We start from the raw sequence: 18510 nt of genomic DNA on the forward strand, positions 1-18510 counted from the left end.
CGGCAAAAAATACATTATTATATTATATTATATTATATTATATTATATTATATTATATTATATTATATTATATTATATTATATTATATTATATTATATTATATTATATTATATTAATTATATCCTTGAATTTCATTTAAATGGTGTAAATACAATTCTCTTTTAAAAAGGAAATCACCAGCAGTACCAACCATCACCATCCCCTACCATGGCGCTGCATCCCTGACTGAGCTCCTCTGCTCTGGGTGGGGCTTTGCCAGCAGTGGGGCATTTCCTCCAGTGTCGGGTTTCTCCAGGCGCACTGGCATTTAAATCTGCTGCAGTGGAAAGCCCGAGTACGCCTGTCATCGTGAGTGAATCTGCACTGCTGCAGGATTTCGCGCTCGTTTTCTTTTTTCTTTCATATTTCCAACATTGTGTCTCTTGCGGTCGTTGAGTGTTACATTCTTGCATCTAGCGGCGCGCGCTTTTATTCCAACAAAGCCTGAATGAAAGGCTGCCTGTTTGGCTATGTTTTAGACCGTGACATACGCAGAATATTATGTAATGCATCATATTTTTTAATTATGGTCTAGTCTCTTGTGCATTTGTGTCGTGAGTGGCCTAGAGACGAGGGTACCTTTTCAATGGACTCCTAAATACAGCTACGTCAGAAAAAAAAGTAATTCAGTTTAATACTGCTAGTTGGTGCATATTGTGAAGTAATTGTCCAAGAAAAACAGAAATAACCGTGTAAAGGTTCCCTATCCTCGATTTGCATCATGTTCAGCTGGTTGGGAACCGATGACAGGAGGAAGAAAGATCCAGAAGTCTTCCAGACTGTCAGTGAAGGACTCAAGAAGCTCTACAAAACCAAACTGCTTCCACTGGAGGAGCACTACAAATTCCACGAGTTTCATTCACCCGCTTTGGAGGATGCCGATTTTGACAATAAACCCATGGTTCTCCTGGTGGGACAATATTCCACTGGCAAAACCAGCTTTATAAGGTATGATGTGAGTTTTGGCTCCTGCTGAACAGGTGCTTGTGCCCTTAGAACTTAGAAACGTCAGTCAGAAAACTTTATAATCAAGCACTTCATAAATATTTTATGAATAAGTAATTCATGCATAAACATTATATTGTGAGTACATGAATAAGATGTAATGGATGTATATTAATACGTTGTTTTTCATTTCTATCTTAATGTACATGAAATAATGCTGTTTTAAGGAGTGTTTAATGTAATTTTTTATGCAGGTTATTAATGAGAATATATTCTAATAATATATTATTTAACTGGATACATGTAATATTTTGTCACACACATTTTTTTTTTTGAAGAAATATTTATTCAGGACTGAGAGCTTGCAACAGAACATTTCAGAAAAATCAGTCAATATTCCCTCATTTATGATTTATTAAAATAGTCATCTTAAACACCACCTTTTCAATATTTTGTATATTTTTGAATAACTGTCGCAATCCCATTTGCAACATCCAAAACCAGTTTTTACAGTTCCATGTGAGATTCCTCACAATCCTAAAAGCTACAATATTTAATGACTTCAGTGATACAGATTTATCATTCACCTGTTTACATGTCAACATGTCTGTGTAAACATTGAATACAGATCTTGATGTTACATGCTAAACAAAGTTTAACATAGTACTATAATTTTAGCTGTCAAGACGGTTAACCTGTAAACAGAACAGGCCTGGCTCCAGCTCTAAGATGTATCTGTGTGACACAATGTCGCTGCTGTGGTGATGCTTGTCTACAGGGTTATTTAAGGCTTTCGGGTCCAAAATGAAAGGTAAAAAACTACTAAAGATCACCAGGCAACAAGAGACACTTCCAATGACTCAAGCATTGCCATAGTAACTCGTTGTCACTAATAGGTTCCAGAGTAGACAAGTTAAGAGATGTGAATGTGAATGGAGACATACCAATTATCCATTTTAAAAAATCGTACTCATTCCAACATTTAAGATTATTTCTGACTGATAAGTTAAATAGCTTAACGTTAGTGATTTGTAAGTGTGATGGTAAGTTATTTGAACCTTGTTGTAGGTCTATGGAAACATTCTGAATTCATCAGCAAGTTGTAGAATTTTAACAATTTTATAATGCTAAAAATGTATTTGAATTAAATGTTCTTTAAACTGTAAATTATACTACTATTCAAAATTAGGGTCCGTAAAAAAAAAAAACATTTATTCAGCAAAAATGCATTAAAAAATTAATTCAAAGTAACAGCATACACTTTTGCAATGTTACAAAAAAATCAAATAAATGCTGCTCTTTTGAAATTTCTAATCATCTAAAAATTCTAAACAAACGTATTACGGTTTCCACAAAAATATTAAGGTGCACAACTTTTGAATAATAAATGTTTCTTAAATGCCAAATCAGCATATTAGAAAGATTTCTGAAGAATCATGTGTCACTGAAGACTGCCGTAATAAGGAATAAATCCATTTTTAAATGTATTCAAATAGAAAACAGTTATTTTACATTGTAATAATAATATCTAAATCAAACTATTACTGTTTTACTGTAATTTCTATTAAATAAATGCAGCCTTGTTATGCTGACCATAAACTCCTTTCAAAAGCATAACCCCAACCTCTTAAACTTCCGAATGTCAGTGTATGTATTTTCTGTTTCATAAAATGTCACGTCATTGACTGTAGTTAATTGTAATAACATTATCTGGGATTGCTTTTGGATAACTGGGCCATGTTTGTACTCGAGGTGAGCCTTAAATGTGAGGTATTGTCCTGCTCTAGCAGTAACAAATGTGCCTTCTCATTTGGCTCTGGCTCTCTTTCCTCCTGTGCATTATTCATAAGGGTCGTGAGAGCCTCAGTAGACACAGTGTCTGTTCTGCTGACTGCACACAACTAAGAAAGAAAATAAGCTCAACTCTCTCTATATGTTTCCTGTATGTGTGAGAGCCCATGAAACACTTCATTATAATGTCATGAGAAGTTTCATGCTTAACATTGAATCTTTTCAACATGGTTGCATAATTCAAAAGTGGTGCTCTGATTCAACTTCGCATTTAGTTTTTTGTTTAAAGTGGTGGCCTGGTTTTGACATCACAAAATTGTAAAGGTCTAGCTCATGAATGTTCATTAGATAATGCACAAATATTTAAAGTGAAGTTTTACTGTTTTAATGGTTTGAATATACATTGTGATGTATAGAGCAGGAGATCAAATCTTTATCTGAATATTTTATATTTTCAAATTAAAATGTCAATGACAACATTACAATTTAAAATGTAAACATTTGAACAACCATTTTACACAGTTATATGAGGGAGCAGTCTTTGCTGACCGGTTCAAGTGCTCAAACATGTCATTTCATCCCTACATCCATCACTGTTGTTCCTGGCTCTTTGTATGTCAGTGGACAAACGGATAGATTAGCAAGTAATCAATAAAGTGGTATAACTTTTTGAACCGTGGAAACAGTTTTTCTTTGAGCACCATATGTAACCTAAAATAACAGGTGTGGATCAGTGCGTGTACACTACCAAAAGTTTAGGCAATATATATTTTTTAATCTAAAGCTCAAAAACACTAATATTGGCAAATATTATTCTAACTTAAAAATAACTGTTTTGTAAAAGGCTGACAAATCTACATTTTCAGCATCATTACTCTAGTCTTCAGTGCCACATGTTCCTTCAGAAATGATTCTAATATGCTGATTTGGAGCACAAGAAACATGTATTATTATTATTAGTATCAGTTGTGCACATTAAAGGGTTAGTTCATCTAAGAACAAAGATTCTGTCATTAATTACTCACCCACATGTCATTCCCAACCCATAAGACTTTTGTTCATCTTTGGAACACAAATGAAGATCTCATTGGTTTTTGCGGAAGCTCAATCATGGTGCATAACACAAGAATGAACCTCATCGGTTCTCACACATCAAGCAAACATGCTTGAGCTTCTGTTTACCACAAGTGATATGCGAGTTGATGATTGTTTATATGTGAATAAAAGCCTAAATTCAGTCTGTTCATCATGTAAAATGATTGTGTCTCTTCAGAAAGTTTTGACTAAACCACTCAATTCATGGTTCTCTTTATGAAGTTTGAAGCATCAAAGTGGTAATTGTGTAGCTGTCAATGGAGGGACCGCAAGCTCACAGATTTCATCAAAAAGATCTTCATTTGTGTTCTGAAGATGAGTGAAAGTCTTATGGGTTTTGAATAACATGAGAGTAATTAATGACAGAATAAAAAATTTGGGGTGATCTATCGCTTTAATATTTTTGATCAAATGAATGCATCCTTGCTGAATAAAAGTATTCATATATTGTGAGCCGGGGACAGATTTGATTTAATTTTGTTTGTTTTTTTATTTTACAGGGTTACAGAAAAGCAATAGATAACTTCCTCTGTATTAGATGGACCGGCCTTGGCAAAACATCCAAATGACGCCAGTGTTCAGTTTACACTCTTGTGTTACTGGCATAAACTGCAGCTAATAAGCTCTCAGCTGAGGCCAAGTGTCCTGTAGTTCCTCAAACTGTCATTTTGACCTGAACTGTAATCCAAACAGTCCCGATGCCGTCACATGTCCACAGCAGGGATTGTTTGAATGACTCTGTGCTGAGAAGAATAAACATTATCTTAGCAAACTCACATTCTTTATTTGAGTTTGATCTTAGCAGTATTCCTTTAACGGCAGCAGAAATCATCTGATTCATGTGAACATGGTCTTACATGAGGTGTCCATTATAGGTCCCAAGCCTGAGAACACATTTTTTGCCCCCGTTTAAACATGGAAGTAATCCAAGTTTTCGAATTTTGAAATTTTTTAAAGAAAATGTATCACCTAAAATGCATATATACTTAATATTTAAGATTCTGCACTGTTTTTAAGTAAAAAAAAAAAAATTTTTCGATTTGCAATCAAATTATATTGTTATTTGAAAACTTAATTAACCATAACTGTCTCGAATCAGCAACATAGTTGTCATATTTATTTTTCACATGATAATGTTTCATTAGAAGTGTTTTAATCTAAATGAATGTCTTTTTATAGATATCTCCTGGAGCAGGACTTCCCTGGTATGCGGATTGGTCCAGAACCCACAACCGACTCCTTCATAGCAGTGATGCATGGCGACATGGAAGGACTAATACCAGGAAATGCACTGGTTGTGGATCCCAAAAAACCTTTTCGGAAACTCAATGCCTTTGGCAATGCCTTCCTGAACAGGTGTGATTAAAACAATCTTTTATTTTAGTTCTCGTGTTTATTTAAATGAGCATGTGGTAATGGGGGGGGGGGGGGGGGGGGGTTGAAATGTTCTGTGTAAAAAACATATAATACAAAAAATCTTGAACAATTAAGTAAATTAACAATTGATTTCAGCATTTTAAAATATACAAAATTAAATATGGAGAGGGAATTAATCAAACTACGTTAGATTCAAGTCACAATTTCTCAGTTTTGACACTTTTTATTATTGTTTTTTAGTGTCATAAGTAACTAATTAGTAATTTTTTTATTTAAATTGGGTACTGTTAATGAAAATGTACATTTTATAAAATGTGTATATATATATATGTATATATATTTAGCCGCTGAATGAAAGTCACAAACGCAGCAGGAGTAAGATTACACTCATCGTGAATGAGCTGAGGTAAGAGCTCTCATGATGAGAGCTGAGGTAAACGCATCCGTGCTCGCAGTAGTAGTTCTCAGCGCGTGTTCAGTCTGGCCCATTTTCAGTTCATGCCTTTGGAAGCTTAACTTTTAATCGGAATTCATTTGAGAAGTTAAAACACAAAGCACTTTGCTCCGCCGACCGCACCGTTTACATGAATGCCTGCAGCTGCGAGCTGAACTGTGAGTGCGATCCCACTCCCCATGTGCGAGTTGAAAACATGCAGAAATGGCTCCCTCTGCTGGCTTTAGTCTTAAGCCCTTGGCCAAAAAATTTACCGATGACGCAAATATCGTCAATTTGCGTCACCGGAGTAATTTTTCCAGATTAAAATGGGGGAGCACAATCATTCGAATATATTCCAGGGTTTCTACTTATAGAAAGCCATATGCTTATCGCTGAAGTAACCCTTTAAAGTTCTGCATAATTAAGGTGACAGGTGGATTGGCGCTGCTGTCCAACTGGCGCTGTTAATCCACCCATGTCTCTGCCCATTTTCCGTTATCCGCAGTGATGCACAGTGACATGGTGCCAAGATGGCGACAGCCGGATCTGCTCACGTTGGGTTTCAAAAATGCTTTTCACAAACCTATGGGTGACGTCCCAGACACTACATCCATTGCTTTATACAGTGTGTGGTGTAAATCAGTTGTGAAAAAAAATGGAACCGCAGCGCACTCACATAGAGAGCCATTGGGGCAGATTTCTGGCTACCCTGCTTATTTTCATGTTAGGTAAACACACCTTATGTAACCTCGCTCCAAACCAATACAATATCAGTCCGCCCCAGACTGTTTGTCTGCATCAGGGTAGGAACTAGTTGGCATGTCAGTTCCTTCCTATGTGGATTAAACAACATTTGACACAATAAATACCTTTATGCAATTCTAAGATGGCATTTTTTTCATGTGTACCAAAGTCTGTCAGTCATCATTAGAGCGCCACCCTCAGGTTGAATAACGCAAGGACATTAGAATTCTGATGTGTCTGTCACCATTTGTGGAAACCATGTGTCTGGAGTGTTTCAAGACCTCCAATGGACACTGGTCATAAATGCTCTTATCTTCAACTAAATATTTTTGGCAAAAGTAACAGTCTTCCTGACTCGTGACATCACAGAGGGGGCTGGTGCCTCATTCCTTCTCTTGATCGAGTTTCCTCATGCTGTCTGATCCACTGACCTCCCGTCACATGATTAAGCCACAGACAAATCATACCATCAAGCTCACCAACACATTAAGCAGGCTGTCATTCACAGTTTGAAAATTACACAACAATCAAAGTGTGCATAGAGTGGCAGGCAGTCCTTTATGAAACATCCCTAAGGATGCAATCGCATACCATCGTGATTATTTGTGCAGGTGGTCTGTGCTCCACGTAGTAGTCTGAGGGTTTGGCAGGCTGCGCTGCTTGTTGTGCAAATCAGCAGAAAAACACTTGAGAAAATTGTCTCTTTGTCTTTTGCAATCGCAAAGCTTGCATATTTTTGAAATGGTCTCATGCAATTCTGTCAGAAGACTTGCAACACAGACTTTAACGAATAGTTTACCCATAAATGAAAGTACTGACATCGTTTAGGCACCCTCATGTCAGTCCAAGCCCGTAAGACAAAAATATCTTCTTTGTGTTCCACAGAAGAAAGGAACAACATGAGGTTGGGTAAATGGCTACAGAATTTTCCTTTTTGGATGGAACTCCTCTTTAACATCTGCAATGTAATGTTAATGTTCTTTTTCTGCAAATAAATGTTCTCTTCACACTTTTTATGCAAGGAGGTTGTAAACATGCTCATGAGGTATTACTTGTCATGCACTCTTTTTGGCTGGGGGATTATGTAATTTGAAATGCTTGAGACAACTGCCCTGGTTTTCAGATATATTTTTAGATATGTATACACTTTATTAATGCACAAATAGCAGAAGCTCAGTGTACACCGTGCAAACTACTCCATACAAGCAAGGCAGCTACAAATATGGTTATTTTGTAATTAGATCTTTTTGTTATTTTGAGTATTTTCTCATATTAGAAAAACACTCTCCTGCTTAAAACATTCATATTTGGCCTAAACCACTTGGTATTTTGTACTAGTGTGTGGTCTGGTGCCAGATGTTCTGTAAATGCACATGTTAGAATGTGCTCTTGAGTTGTTTGTGTCCAACATGTTTTAATAGAAACTGTCAAAAGAAGAGTAAATGATGTTAGGAAAAAGTTTCTCTTGCCAGAGGACCTTAGCGATTCACTCCAAAACATGACACACTCTTTCTGGGCCTAGTTCACACACACTATAAGCCACAAAAGCCATGCACAACATTTTGGCTAGTTTTTAAAGCATCTCAGGGCAGACATTTTTTCTCAGGCTATATAAATGTTAAGTCTTTCTTGCTTTTTATGTTTCACCTTGGTCAAACTACAGGCATAGATCGAAACAAAATAATGATTTTATGGCACTCAACTTCACAGACTTACTGCTATTTCCCAGTTTTGGATATTTAGGACTTTTTAGTAGAGAGCTTGTTTTACTCCAGTGACGCATGTATATTTTCACTTTAAAGCTCAAATCAAGAAAGAAGCTTAAAAGTGTAGAAAGTGGGATGAAGTAAGTTGGCAGTGTCCTTGAGTGTGACCCCTGTTTGTTTGGGTTGGCCTTCAGGTTTGTGTGTGCCCAGCTGCCCAATCCTGTTCTGGAGAGCATCAGTGTGATTGACACTCCAGGAATCCTGAGCGGAGAGAAACAAAGGATCAGCAGAGGTAACCGACATCCAAAATACATAAACGCACATTTGCAGGAACCATTGTATATACACTACTGTTCAAAAGTTTGGGGTCGGTATGCTTTTTAATGTTTTTGAAAGAAGTCTCTTATAGTCACCAAGGCTGCATTTATTTGAATTTAAAAAAAAACAGTATAACAAAACATTGTGATGGTGGCGTCATGATCCCTTACAAAATTATTCTAATATGCTGATTTGATGCTCAAGAAATATGTCCTATTATTATCCATGTTAAAAGTAGGTTGCTTAATATTTTTATGGAAACAGTGACACATTTTTTTCAGTATTCTTTGATGAATGGAATGTTCAAAAGTACAGCATTCATTTGAAATAGAAATCTTTTGTAACAATGTAAAAGTTTTTAGACCAATGTACTGTGTCCTTGCTGAATATAAGGTTTTAAAAAGAATCATACTGACTCCAAACCTTTGAACTGCAGTGGCCATAATGTGAGATGCATAAGCAGTTTCTTCTTGGCTTCCCCAAAATGTCTCAAATCTAATTAAGTAGTAGGATTTGCCTAACATTTATTTCATTATACATGTTGGTCCTGTTTGGGTTTCTACATTTAATGTCTAATATTTTGCAGGAAATAATTAAATATTAAGGGTTGAAGTTATAAAGTAACTCATTTTATACATTAGCATACCTAGATTAGCATTGTTTTGTTTGGTTATACCAGTCTTACTTTTCATAGTGCAACAGGATATCAAGTGATCGCAAATTTCAAATTTGAATACAAGTGCTCATTCCCTGTGGCGTCAACTGAAAAAGATTTTACTTTGGGAATTCTAACCACAAGACTTTATTATTGAATTTTTTTCAGTATTTGTCTTCATGATCTTTTTTTCATGAAAAGTAACAGCATGTGATGGTGTATTGTGTAACTGAAGTTTCAATCTGTTTTTAATTGTGATGTGTTGTAAGTCTTAGAACATGGCAAGATCAGGTTTTATCAAGAAGGGTGGTGTTCTTTGGCTTGTAAACAATAAGGACAGATACAAAAGTCAATAGTGTGTGGTCTGGTGTGAAACATTTTTGTTAAACACAATGGACAAACAAATAGATTTTGCACCAAAAGTGAAATTATATATATATTATATATATCTCTAGGGTCGACTGATAGTCGAATCATCTATGTGTATGTAGATGAGCTGGGAGAGGCACAACACTAGTCAGCAGAAGGGTAAAACTAGTTTTATTTTCCTTTACACACTGCACACAGCAACAACTTTTAATAAAGCGACCAAAACTGCCTGCCAACTGACAGACGAACTGACAATGGCTTTCTTATTTAGGTTTAAATAAAAGGTAATATGGTGGATAAACATTAGTAAAACGTTTTCTCATACCATTTTAAAGCCGTGATCGAAATACAGAACATCACACATATATACATATATATTAGGGCTCTCAATCGATTAAAATATTTAATTGTGATTAATCGCATGATTGTCATGAGTTAACTCGCGATTAATCGCAATTTAATCGCACATTTTTAGCAATTGTAAATATATCTTAAATTAAGTTTAAATTAAGTTTTTAATACTCTAATCAACATGGGTATGGACAAATATGCATGCTTTATGCAAATATACACATTTATTATTAATGAAACCATACTTATTCAATAATAATCAATACAGCATGAAGACTAGATGCATCAAAGGTCATAGATGTTTATCTAAGAAATTGTTCATGTCTCCTAAGCCTAAACTTAAAAATTAAGAATAAGTAGTGATTTCTCATTTTAAGAATATAAAGGGAGTCTTTACACTAGCAGTTTAATTCAGAGCAGGGCACAGTTCGTATGAAAAATTTGTAATGTATACCAGTGAGCGCTCCAGAACCACACCATACCTGGAGGAGGTCCATATTCCACGAGTAGGAATATAGTGCGGCCCCTTTAAGAGATCCGCATTCCCTATTGAACTGCTAGTATTTTGCGTGTGCGGGCCGAACTGGGCCACGATTCACGTGGACAGTGTGAAGAACACGGACTCGGGAGTGCGCTTGTTCTGGAAGTAACCTGTGCATTCGTTTTAGCCGATTGTAATGTATTTAGTTCAATAAAACACATGTACTGTAAGGTGATGGTGTTAATGATTTACCTCAGACATGAGCGAGAGTGAGCTTCAGTGCATCGCGCTCAGACTGCAAAGAATGTGCTCAGTGAAAAAACGCACTTTTCTTTCTGGAGTCTAATAAAAGTTAAACAGAAAATATGGTAGCTTATGTAGGCAATAACTGCACTTTTGGTTTAGAATATTAATGTTAATGTCAACCGTTTTCTTTCCCTATTAATGTTTGCTGCTGCATCCTTTGCATCTGACTGCTCTCACTTTTTCCAACTACGGGCTATGCCACGGATCAAACAGAAAATGTGCGTTAATAAATTTAGTGCTGTTAAAATTAATTTGCGTTAACGCGTTATTAATGTGTTAACTTTGACAGCCCATATATATATATATATATATATATATATATATATATATATATATATATATATATATATATATATATATATATATATATATATATATATATATATATATATATATATAAAAACCCAAAAAGAATACCTGCCTAGAGAGGAAAATAATACTTTGAATGTGTTTACATGCACATTCTTACAGGGTTATTTCAGCAATTAGCATATGGCTTTCTATCAGTAGAAACCCGGGAGTATATTCGAATGATCGTGCTCCATCCCCTCATATCCCCCTGAGACGAGAGATTTATGCATTTTATTTCTAGAAAAATTACTCAGATGACGTAAATATCATCAATTTGCGTCATCTGTAAAAAAAATTGGCCAGAGGTGGGCATGGGGGATGGGAGATCACACTCACAGCTCAGCTCGCAGCTGCAGGCATTAATGTAAACGGAAATAACCACTTGTTACAACCGAGGTATGCAGCAAAGCATTTGTGAAGCCACAACATGCATAACCTTGAGGCGGATGAGCTACAACAGCAGAAGACCCATCCGGGTACCACTCATCTCCGCTACAAATAGGAAAAAGAGGCTACAATTTGTACGAGCTCACCAAAATTGGACAGTTGAAGACTGGAAAAATGTTGCATGGTCTGATGAATCTCGATTTCTATTGAGACATTCAGATTTTGGCATAAACAGAATTTGAACATAGATCCATCATGCCTTGTTACCACTGTGCAGGCTGGTGGTGGTGGTATGGTGTTGGGGATGTTTTCTTGGCACACTTTAGGCCCCTTAGTGCAAATTGGGCACCATTTAAATGCCACAGCCTACCTGAGCACTGTTTCTGACCATGTCCGTCCCTTTATGCCCACCATGTACCCATCCTCTGATGGCTACTTCCAGCTGGATAATGCACCATGTCACAAAGCTTGAATCATTTCAAATTGGTTTCTTGAACATGATAATGAGTTCACTGTACTAAAATGGCCCCCACAGTCACCAGATCTCAACCCAATAGAGCATCTTTGGGATGTGGTGGAACGGGAGCTTCGTGCCCTGGATGTGCATCCCACAAATCTCCATCAACTGCAAGATGCTATCCTATCAATATGGGCCAACATTTCTAAAGAATGCTTTCAGCACCTTGTTGAATCAATGCCACGTAAAATTAAGGCACTTCTGAAGGCAAAAGGGGGTCAAAACACAGTATTAGTATGGTGTTCCTAATAATCCTTTAGGTGATTGTGTGTGTGTATATATATATATATATATATATATATATATATATATATATATATATATATATATATATATATATATATTGTGTGTGTCTATATATGAATTTCAACCTTCCATTACAATTAATGCATAGTCGAACTTCCATATAATGATGCACCGAAATTTTGGCTACTGACAATTTCTGGCTGAAAGGACTATTTTTAGGCTGAATGATTTTGGAGGGCCGAAATCAGTGATCGAAACAGACATTTTATTAGCGGTCCTCCAATTGCACCTTTTGACTGCTCCGCGACTATTTTGTGCACACTATGTGGATGTTACAATAGTTAAAGGTCCCATTCTTTGCAATTCCATCTTTCAAACTTTAGTTAGTGTGTAATGTTGCTGTTAGAGCATAAATAATACCTGTAAAATTATAAAGCTCAAAGTTCAATGCCAAGCGAGATATTTTATTTAACAGAAGTTCCCTTTCAAAGCCTACGAACGGTCGGTTTGGACTACACCTCTGCACTTCCTGCTTTAATGACGCAACTAAAACCGTCTGTTGACGAACCCTCCGCCCACAAGAACATGCAAATTCGGGGGCGGGGTCCTTTTGCTCTCGCAGGTCGAGAATAGGAAGCGTTGTTTTTGTAGAGTGTGTTTGTCGCCATGCCATTGAAACGCTGTTATTTTCATCCCGGAGTCAAATCACCTTTGTTTGGCCTTCCCACGGACGATGCACGTAGAGATCAATGGCTACAGTTTATGGTTAACTCGGTTCCGGAAAATTATAATCACAATTTACAACTATGTGCAGCACATTTTGATGAGGACTGCTTCCTCAATCTCAATCAGTTTAATGCCGGATTCGCAGAAAGATTATTCATAAAAGATGACGCAGTTCCCTCTTTGCCTGGAGAAAGCGTTGTTTATGGACCACAACCGGTAAGTTTATTTTATTATTTAAGTTGGTCCGTTTAACAGTTTATGTAACTCATTACACAAAGTGCAACGCTGTTTAGCTTTGTTAACTAACGTTAGATGGTAATTGAAACTAATCCGAAAAACTCAGCATATAAAAGTGTAGTAATTCATTCAGACACCATCGATTGTTGGTGTTTGTAATGATCAGTTTAAACTACTGAATAGACAGCTTACCATTCTGAAACATCCAGCAAAAGTCTTTGCTGAGCAGTTTGTAATCGATCCTCTTCGATATTCTCCGTGTCTGATTCCGGCTCAAATTATTAAGGCAATATAGACATTTTTGCAATAACATTGAGCACGCGTATCTACCCGTTATGATAAGAGGCGGGACCTTTCCGGGCAAAGTGCGCTAAGCTGCTGTCCAATCACAACACGGGAAGCGCTGGCCTAATCAGAACTCGTTACGTATTTCTGAAGGAGAGACTTCATAGAACAAGGAAATCATCAGGCCGTTATTAGGACAGAGGAAACAACGGTATACAGATAAGTAAATTGTGTGAAAAATACTGTGTTTTTTTACACGTGAAACATGAACTCATGTTATATTGCACACTGTTAACATAATCAAAGCTTCGAAAACATGAGAAGAACGGGACCTTTAAACATGCCATCTGTGTGGACACTAGCTCTGGATTGACAACATGAATTACAATAGTAATGATATAGCTTCTTAAATCTAAAATATTTTAGTCTGTGCTGTTTTCTGTTGATGTGCAGTATGAGCAACTTCCCTAAACCTTTGTACCACACCTGCCAACAATTAATTGAAAAAACCTTTGTTAAATTTAATATGAAGCAAAGCCTTCACTTTAAAATTCTGTTGATTTATTTTATATTTATTGCTATATTCTAGTGAATGTAATTTTGAGACACTTTAATACAGCATGACAGATCACTGTGGCCTCCTCAGTTCAGCATGGATAAAGCGCACATGAACCGAGCATCTCTTCCTCTTTACTACAAGTTACAGCATGAAATAAGCATAAAGAATGCTGAAATATACATTACAGCTTACCAAAATGAATCCAGTCTCATGTAATCGCTCAGTGTTTCAGCGAGGGAAAGATGTTAATAAGACAGCTTGTAGGATATACAATGTCACTTAAAATTACATTTACCTCAAGCAAGCTAAAACTCAATAGTTAGATGGAAAAAAAATTACTCTAGAGATGAGAATTTTGCTAAATATTTCCACTGTATTACATATTCATTATATTTTTCCTTAACCTGTTAGGGATGTCTTCATTATTTAATTAAATATGTTTGTCATGAAAACAAGTTTGTTTTTAACAGTTTGTTTTTTAAATGTTTATATATTTTCAAAGAAACAATTGGCTATTAAAAGTTGATATAAAATGTGCAGTTTAAATGTTTGATGAATTAATTGATGATGATTTTATTATTTATTTTCAGTTTAGGTTTTGTAGTGCATCCTAAATTTTCGGTTTCGGCCCAGAATGTTCATTTGGGTACGTCTCTACAATAAATGCTGTGACATTTCAGTGATACAAAAGTTGCTTTACAGTAACTTCTAGTTGAATTTCTGTACAGATGGTGTTGTAAAAATAAGCATTTAACACCATGGTTACCTCATTGCTCATTCAGAAAACTCCAATGCAGCTGAAAGGCCATAGTATTACCGCTGGGCTTCCTGGCATCAGCACTTTTTTTTATTTTACCCAGTCACTCCCTCCCTCACTGAGCCTCGCAGACCGAACTGATACGGCCAGAGGATTACAGCCACTCATGTTTCTGAGGCCAGAGCCAAGAGCCGGACTCCCCAAGGTCATTTCAGATATGATTTCAAAGAACAAATATTTAGCAGCTCACATTTGCACAGAAAGTAGTAAATGTAGGTTTCAAGGTAGACACTTAAGTTTGACAGGGAAATTAGCCGTCATCTGATACTTGAGCCTCTCTAAAACATACTTACGTTTCTGTGCCAATAGAGGCATTAAATAGATGCACACTAGAATACTAGTGCTTACATATACTGTGTGTGCACTATTTTTCAAAATATAATGTGAAACGGTATGCATTATGCAATGATAATCATCTCAATAAGCAGTATGCTACAATGTTGTCATATTACATTTGGCGTCTCTGAATCAGCAAGAAAACAAAACAAAATGTTCTGTGTAAAGGTCAACCTTAACTTTTAGTCGATCAAATAATGAGTCAATAAAAATGTACTGTTAATAGTTTAATGGAAAAGGAAGATCTGGCACATTGCATTGTGGGATACAGTGACCAATGTAGTGTGCTTTGGTTGAATACTTAACATATTCAGCATATTTACTCCAGCTTATTTACTATTTGTAAATAGTGAGAAAAATGGCTATTTTAACAAAAGAACCAGGACGTGTGAGGAAGTCGCCTGTCATATCTGCGTTACATGGCAACAGATGTGGACAACTGCATAATGTCTAGCGCTCTTGTAGTTTCGTTTAACCATTATGGCCCATGGCAAGCAGACTTTGGAACAAAATGAGAAATCAAAAAAAGGTGTGGCTTGGCGTTTTCGAGATGGCGAGAGCTTATAACATCTTGACAGAGATGCCATTCTTGCATTGCTTTATTAGACAGATGAGCAAATATACATAAAACAAATCAATGTTATCTCAACACGATGAAATATTAGAATATTATCTATAATATATTTTAATGTTGATGTAGCTTACTGCTCTCATTCAGCCAACAAACTAACACACAGAATAACATTATAACTTTCAAGACTTTCAAATGCAGTTTAGATAGTGCAGACCAAGTGAACAGCATCGTGTTTCCTCACAATTTTAATTTGTCAAATAAACTGACCTGTAAGAATAGTTAGTCAAAAAGTTCCATGATTCCACGCTAATTCACTGCCTCATCAATCTACACCTTTGTTTATGTTTTGAGGAAGGTAAAATAAAAATGTATAGTGTAGCTTTAATAGTAAAAAAAAAATACGTATTTCTTGAGTATCATAGGTCACATTTTAAAATATTTTAAAATAGAAAAGTTATTTATAATATAATAATATTTTACTATATTACTGTTTTACTGTGTTTTTGATGAGCACAAGACTTCTTATCCACGGTGTTTACACTAAGTTGTCTTTTTCAGGGTAATGAAATCTTTTTCAAAATAATTATATTTCTGTTGTTGTTAAAAAAAATAACATCACTAGACTGGACTCTTCTTGGTTTTTAAATACAACGATAATGACTTTGGTGTGTGCTAGTCTGTGTAGCTCTGGCTTTAGAGAGCTATTGATTTGCAGTGAACACGTTATTTGTGAGCTTTTAAAGTTTCCATTGAATTGTGGATTGATTCATTTGGAGTGTTCTCTCACACGAGTGCAAGTGATAAGAGCGAGCAGTTTCTTGACGACTAATGGCACCTTCACACCGAACTGGATTACTACATTCAGCTTTAATCTTGTAGTCTTCTTCCTGCTTGAACACTGGATCTAAGCATGTGCTGCTAGAATGGTTATCTCGGTCACTTTCTCTCAGTCTCTTTTTTTAAAAGGAATGGGAATCAAGAACTGGGTCTGGTTGCATAAACGCTATAAGACTAGTCTCACAAGTTAGACAACTTTTTACTTTTTCTTTTTTACATCGAAAAGTAAGACTGTATGCCCCTTGACTAACTGCTAGTGGTTCAAACTAGATCTTGAGACACTAGAAGGATCGAGTGAGCGATCTGTAAGCAACGTATCTACAGTTGTATTTTGTAATAATATTAACCTTTGTCATTAGACACACTATTTAGTTTTATGGTACTTGGAGTTTCCTATTGTTACTGTACTAGCATCTTGCGTTATCCAGACAATACTGTCTCAGATACTGTCTAAGAAACTTTCAATTTAATCAGAAATTATTTAAACAGTCAATAAGTGGATAAAATTGCTACTTACTGGTTGCAGGAATACAGTTGCCCCTCTCTTCAGTTTAAGACGCTGAGCGAAGCTTGCTTGAAATGGGCTGAACAAATGAACAATCTTGAATTAAATTGTTGTGGTATCCGATTATAACCATGACTGTTGACATTTTTTATCTGTGGGAAGGGTATGAAAAGTCCTCACGTCCCCTGCACAGCCTGGAACATGACATTTGTGTCCATGAGAGCTGTTGTTTTCACTATCCTCAAGTATTGCTTGTTTACCTGCAGTTCCGATGATTCGGCTCGGCCATTTCCGCCTGACAATGAACATGTTCAGACAGATGCAAATGTTGGGGGCGTACATATAAATGATCCCCAACGATTGCGTCACCGGTGGCGTTATGTAGAGGATCACTTATTTTTCTGTGGTGTTTTTCAAGCACAAGATTTACATAAGAAGTAGAAGGCAATGGTGTTTGAGACTCACAGTATGTGATGTCCATTTACTGAACTCTTATTATTTCACTATGGCAAGGTTAATTATTTTTTTCATTCTAGGGCACCTTTAACATAAGGGCTATATTTATGCAACTGTTCGAAAATTGACTAACCTGCTCTATTCATATGGATTTGTTTTACGATCTCTTCGGGAACTTGGGTAGTTGCGTAGCTGCAAATGGAGCGACAGAGATCTCTTAGATTTCATTAAAATATCATAATTTGTCTTTTTGAAGATGAGCAAAGTCTTACGTACATTTGGAATTACATTAGGGTGAGTCATTGGTTAAAAAAAATCGTTTTTGTAAATAACCTTTTAAAGAAACAGTCAGAAACAGATTTGTTAAATTAGCATCCCTACCGTCATCTTTTCTCTCCAGAAGTCTCATTTACACGTCAGTGTGATAGTTGTATTTAGCAGGACGTAATGAGAAAATGTCTGTCATGTGCTCTGTTCTTTGATTGTCAAGCATGACTGTGGAATTTCAACAGCAGTCACATGAGATGACAGGGAGGAACATTCTCTCTCATATTCATTACTACAAGCAGCTCATTTTGTTTCTTTCAGTAGACGGTTGTTCATATGAACTTAATTAAATCAGTACGCCAAGCAGGGTGGGAAATTAACTTTTTTGCTAACTAGCCACAGTGGCTGGTGGATCCAGAATTTTACCAGTCACTTATATTTTTGACCAGCCACTTTTTACAGAATTCAAATTTATAAAAAAAAGTGCATTAACATAGTATGGGGTGAATTCGGGTTGGTTGAGACCCTTTTTCCCAGTCATTTCAATAGTAGAAACTGTCAGAATCATGAAATGAGTTACTCGACAAAGGTGCATTATTGTTACTAGCGATGATTCTTTGACAAAAGAATTTGATGCATATTGCAAACATACATAACGTAAAAACTGAAACCGTCACAGTCTGATTGGCTTACTTGCCCTCAGTTCTGTAGTGTTTATAAAGAGCTTTTCAGAAAACATACAGTGGGTCCCGTGTCTGGGACTACATTTAAATTTTGAAATATTTAACATGACAACA

The 18510-nt window shown here is 36.2% G+C and overlaps 1 protein-coding gene across 1 annotated transcript in view; it reads left to right on the forward strand.

Annotated features, from left to right (window-relative positions):
- The first annotated feature begins 250 nt into the window (after positions 1-250).
- The window catches only part of ehd3 (EH-domain containing 3), a 32207-nt gene continuing 13947 nt past the window's right edge, over positions 251-18510 (forward strand). Inside the window, exons 1-3 of the mRNA XM_067417903.1 lie at positions 251-987; positions 5050-5226; positions 8328-8425. Of these exons, the coding sequence (XP_067274004.1) occupies positions 761-987; positions 5050-5226; positions 8328-8425 (502 nt within the window). The 5' untranslated portion in view covers positions 251-760. The remainder of the gene's footprint in view (positions 988-5049; positions 5227-8327; positions 8426-18510) is intronic.

The sequence above is a fragment of the Pseudorasbora parva genome, chromosome 15 (assembly GCF_024679245.1).
Source record: "Pseudorasbora parva isolate DD20220531a chromosome 15, ASM2467924v1, whole genome shotgun sequence".
In the NCBI taxonomy this organism is placed as follows: Eukaryota; Metazoa; Chordata; class Actinopteri; order Cypriniformes; family Gobionidae; genus Pseudorasbora; species Pseudorasbora parva.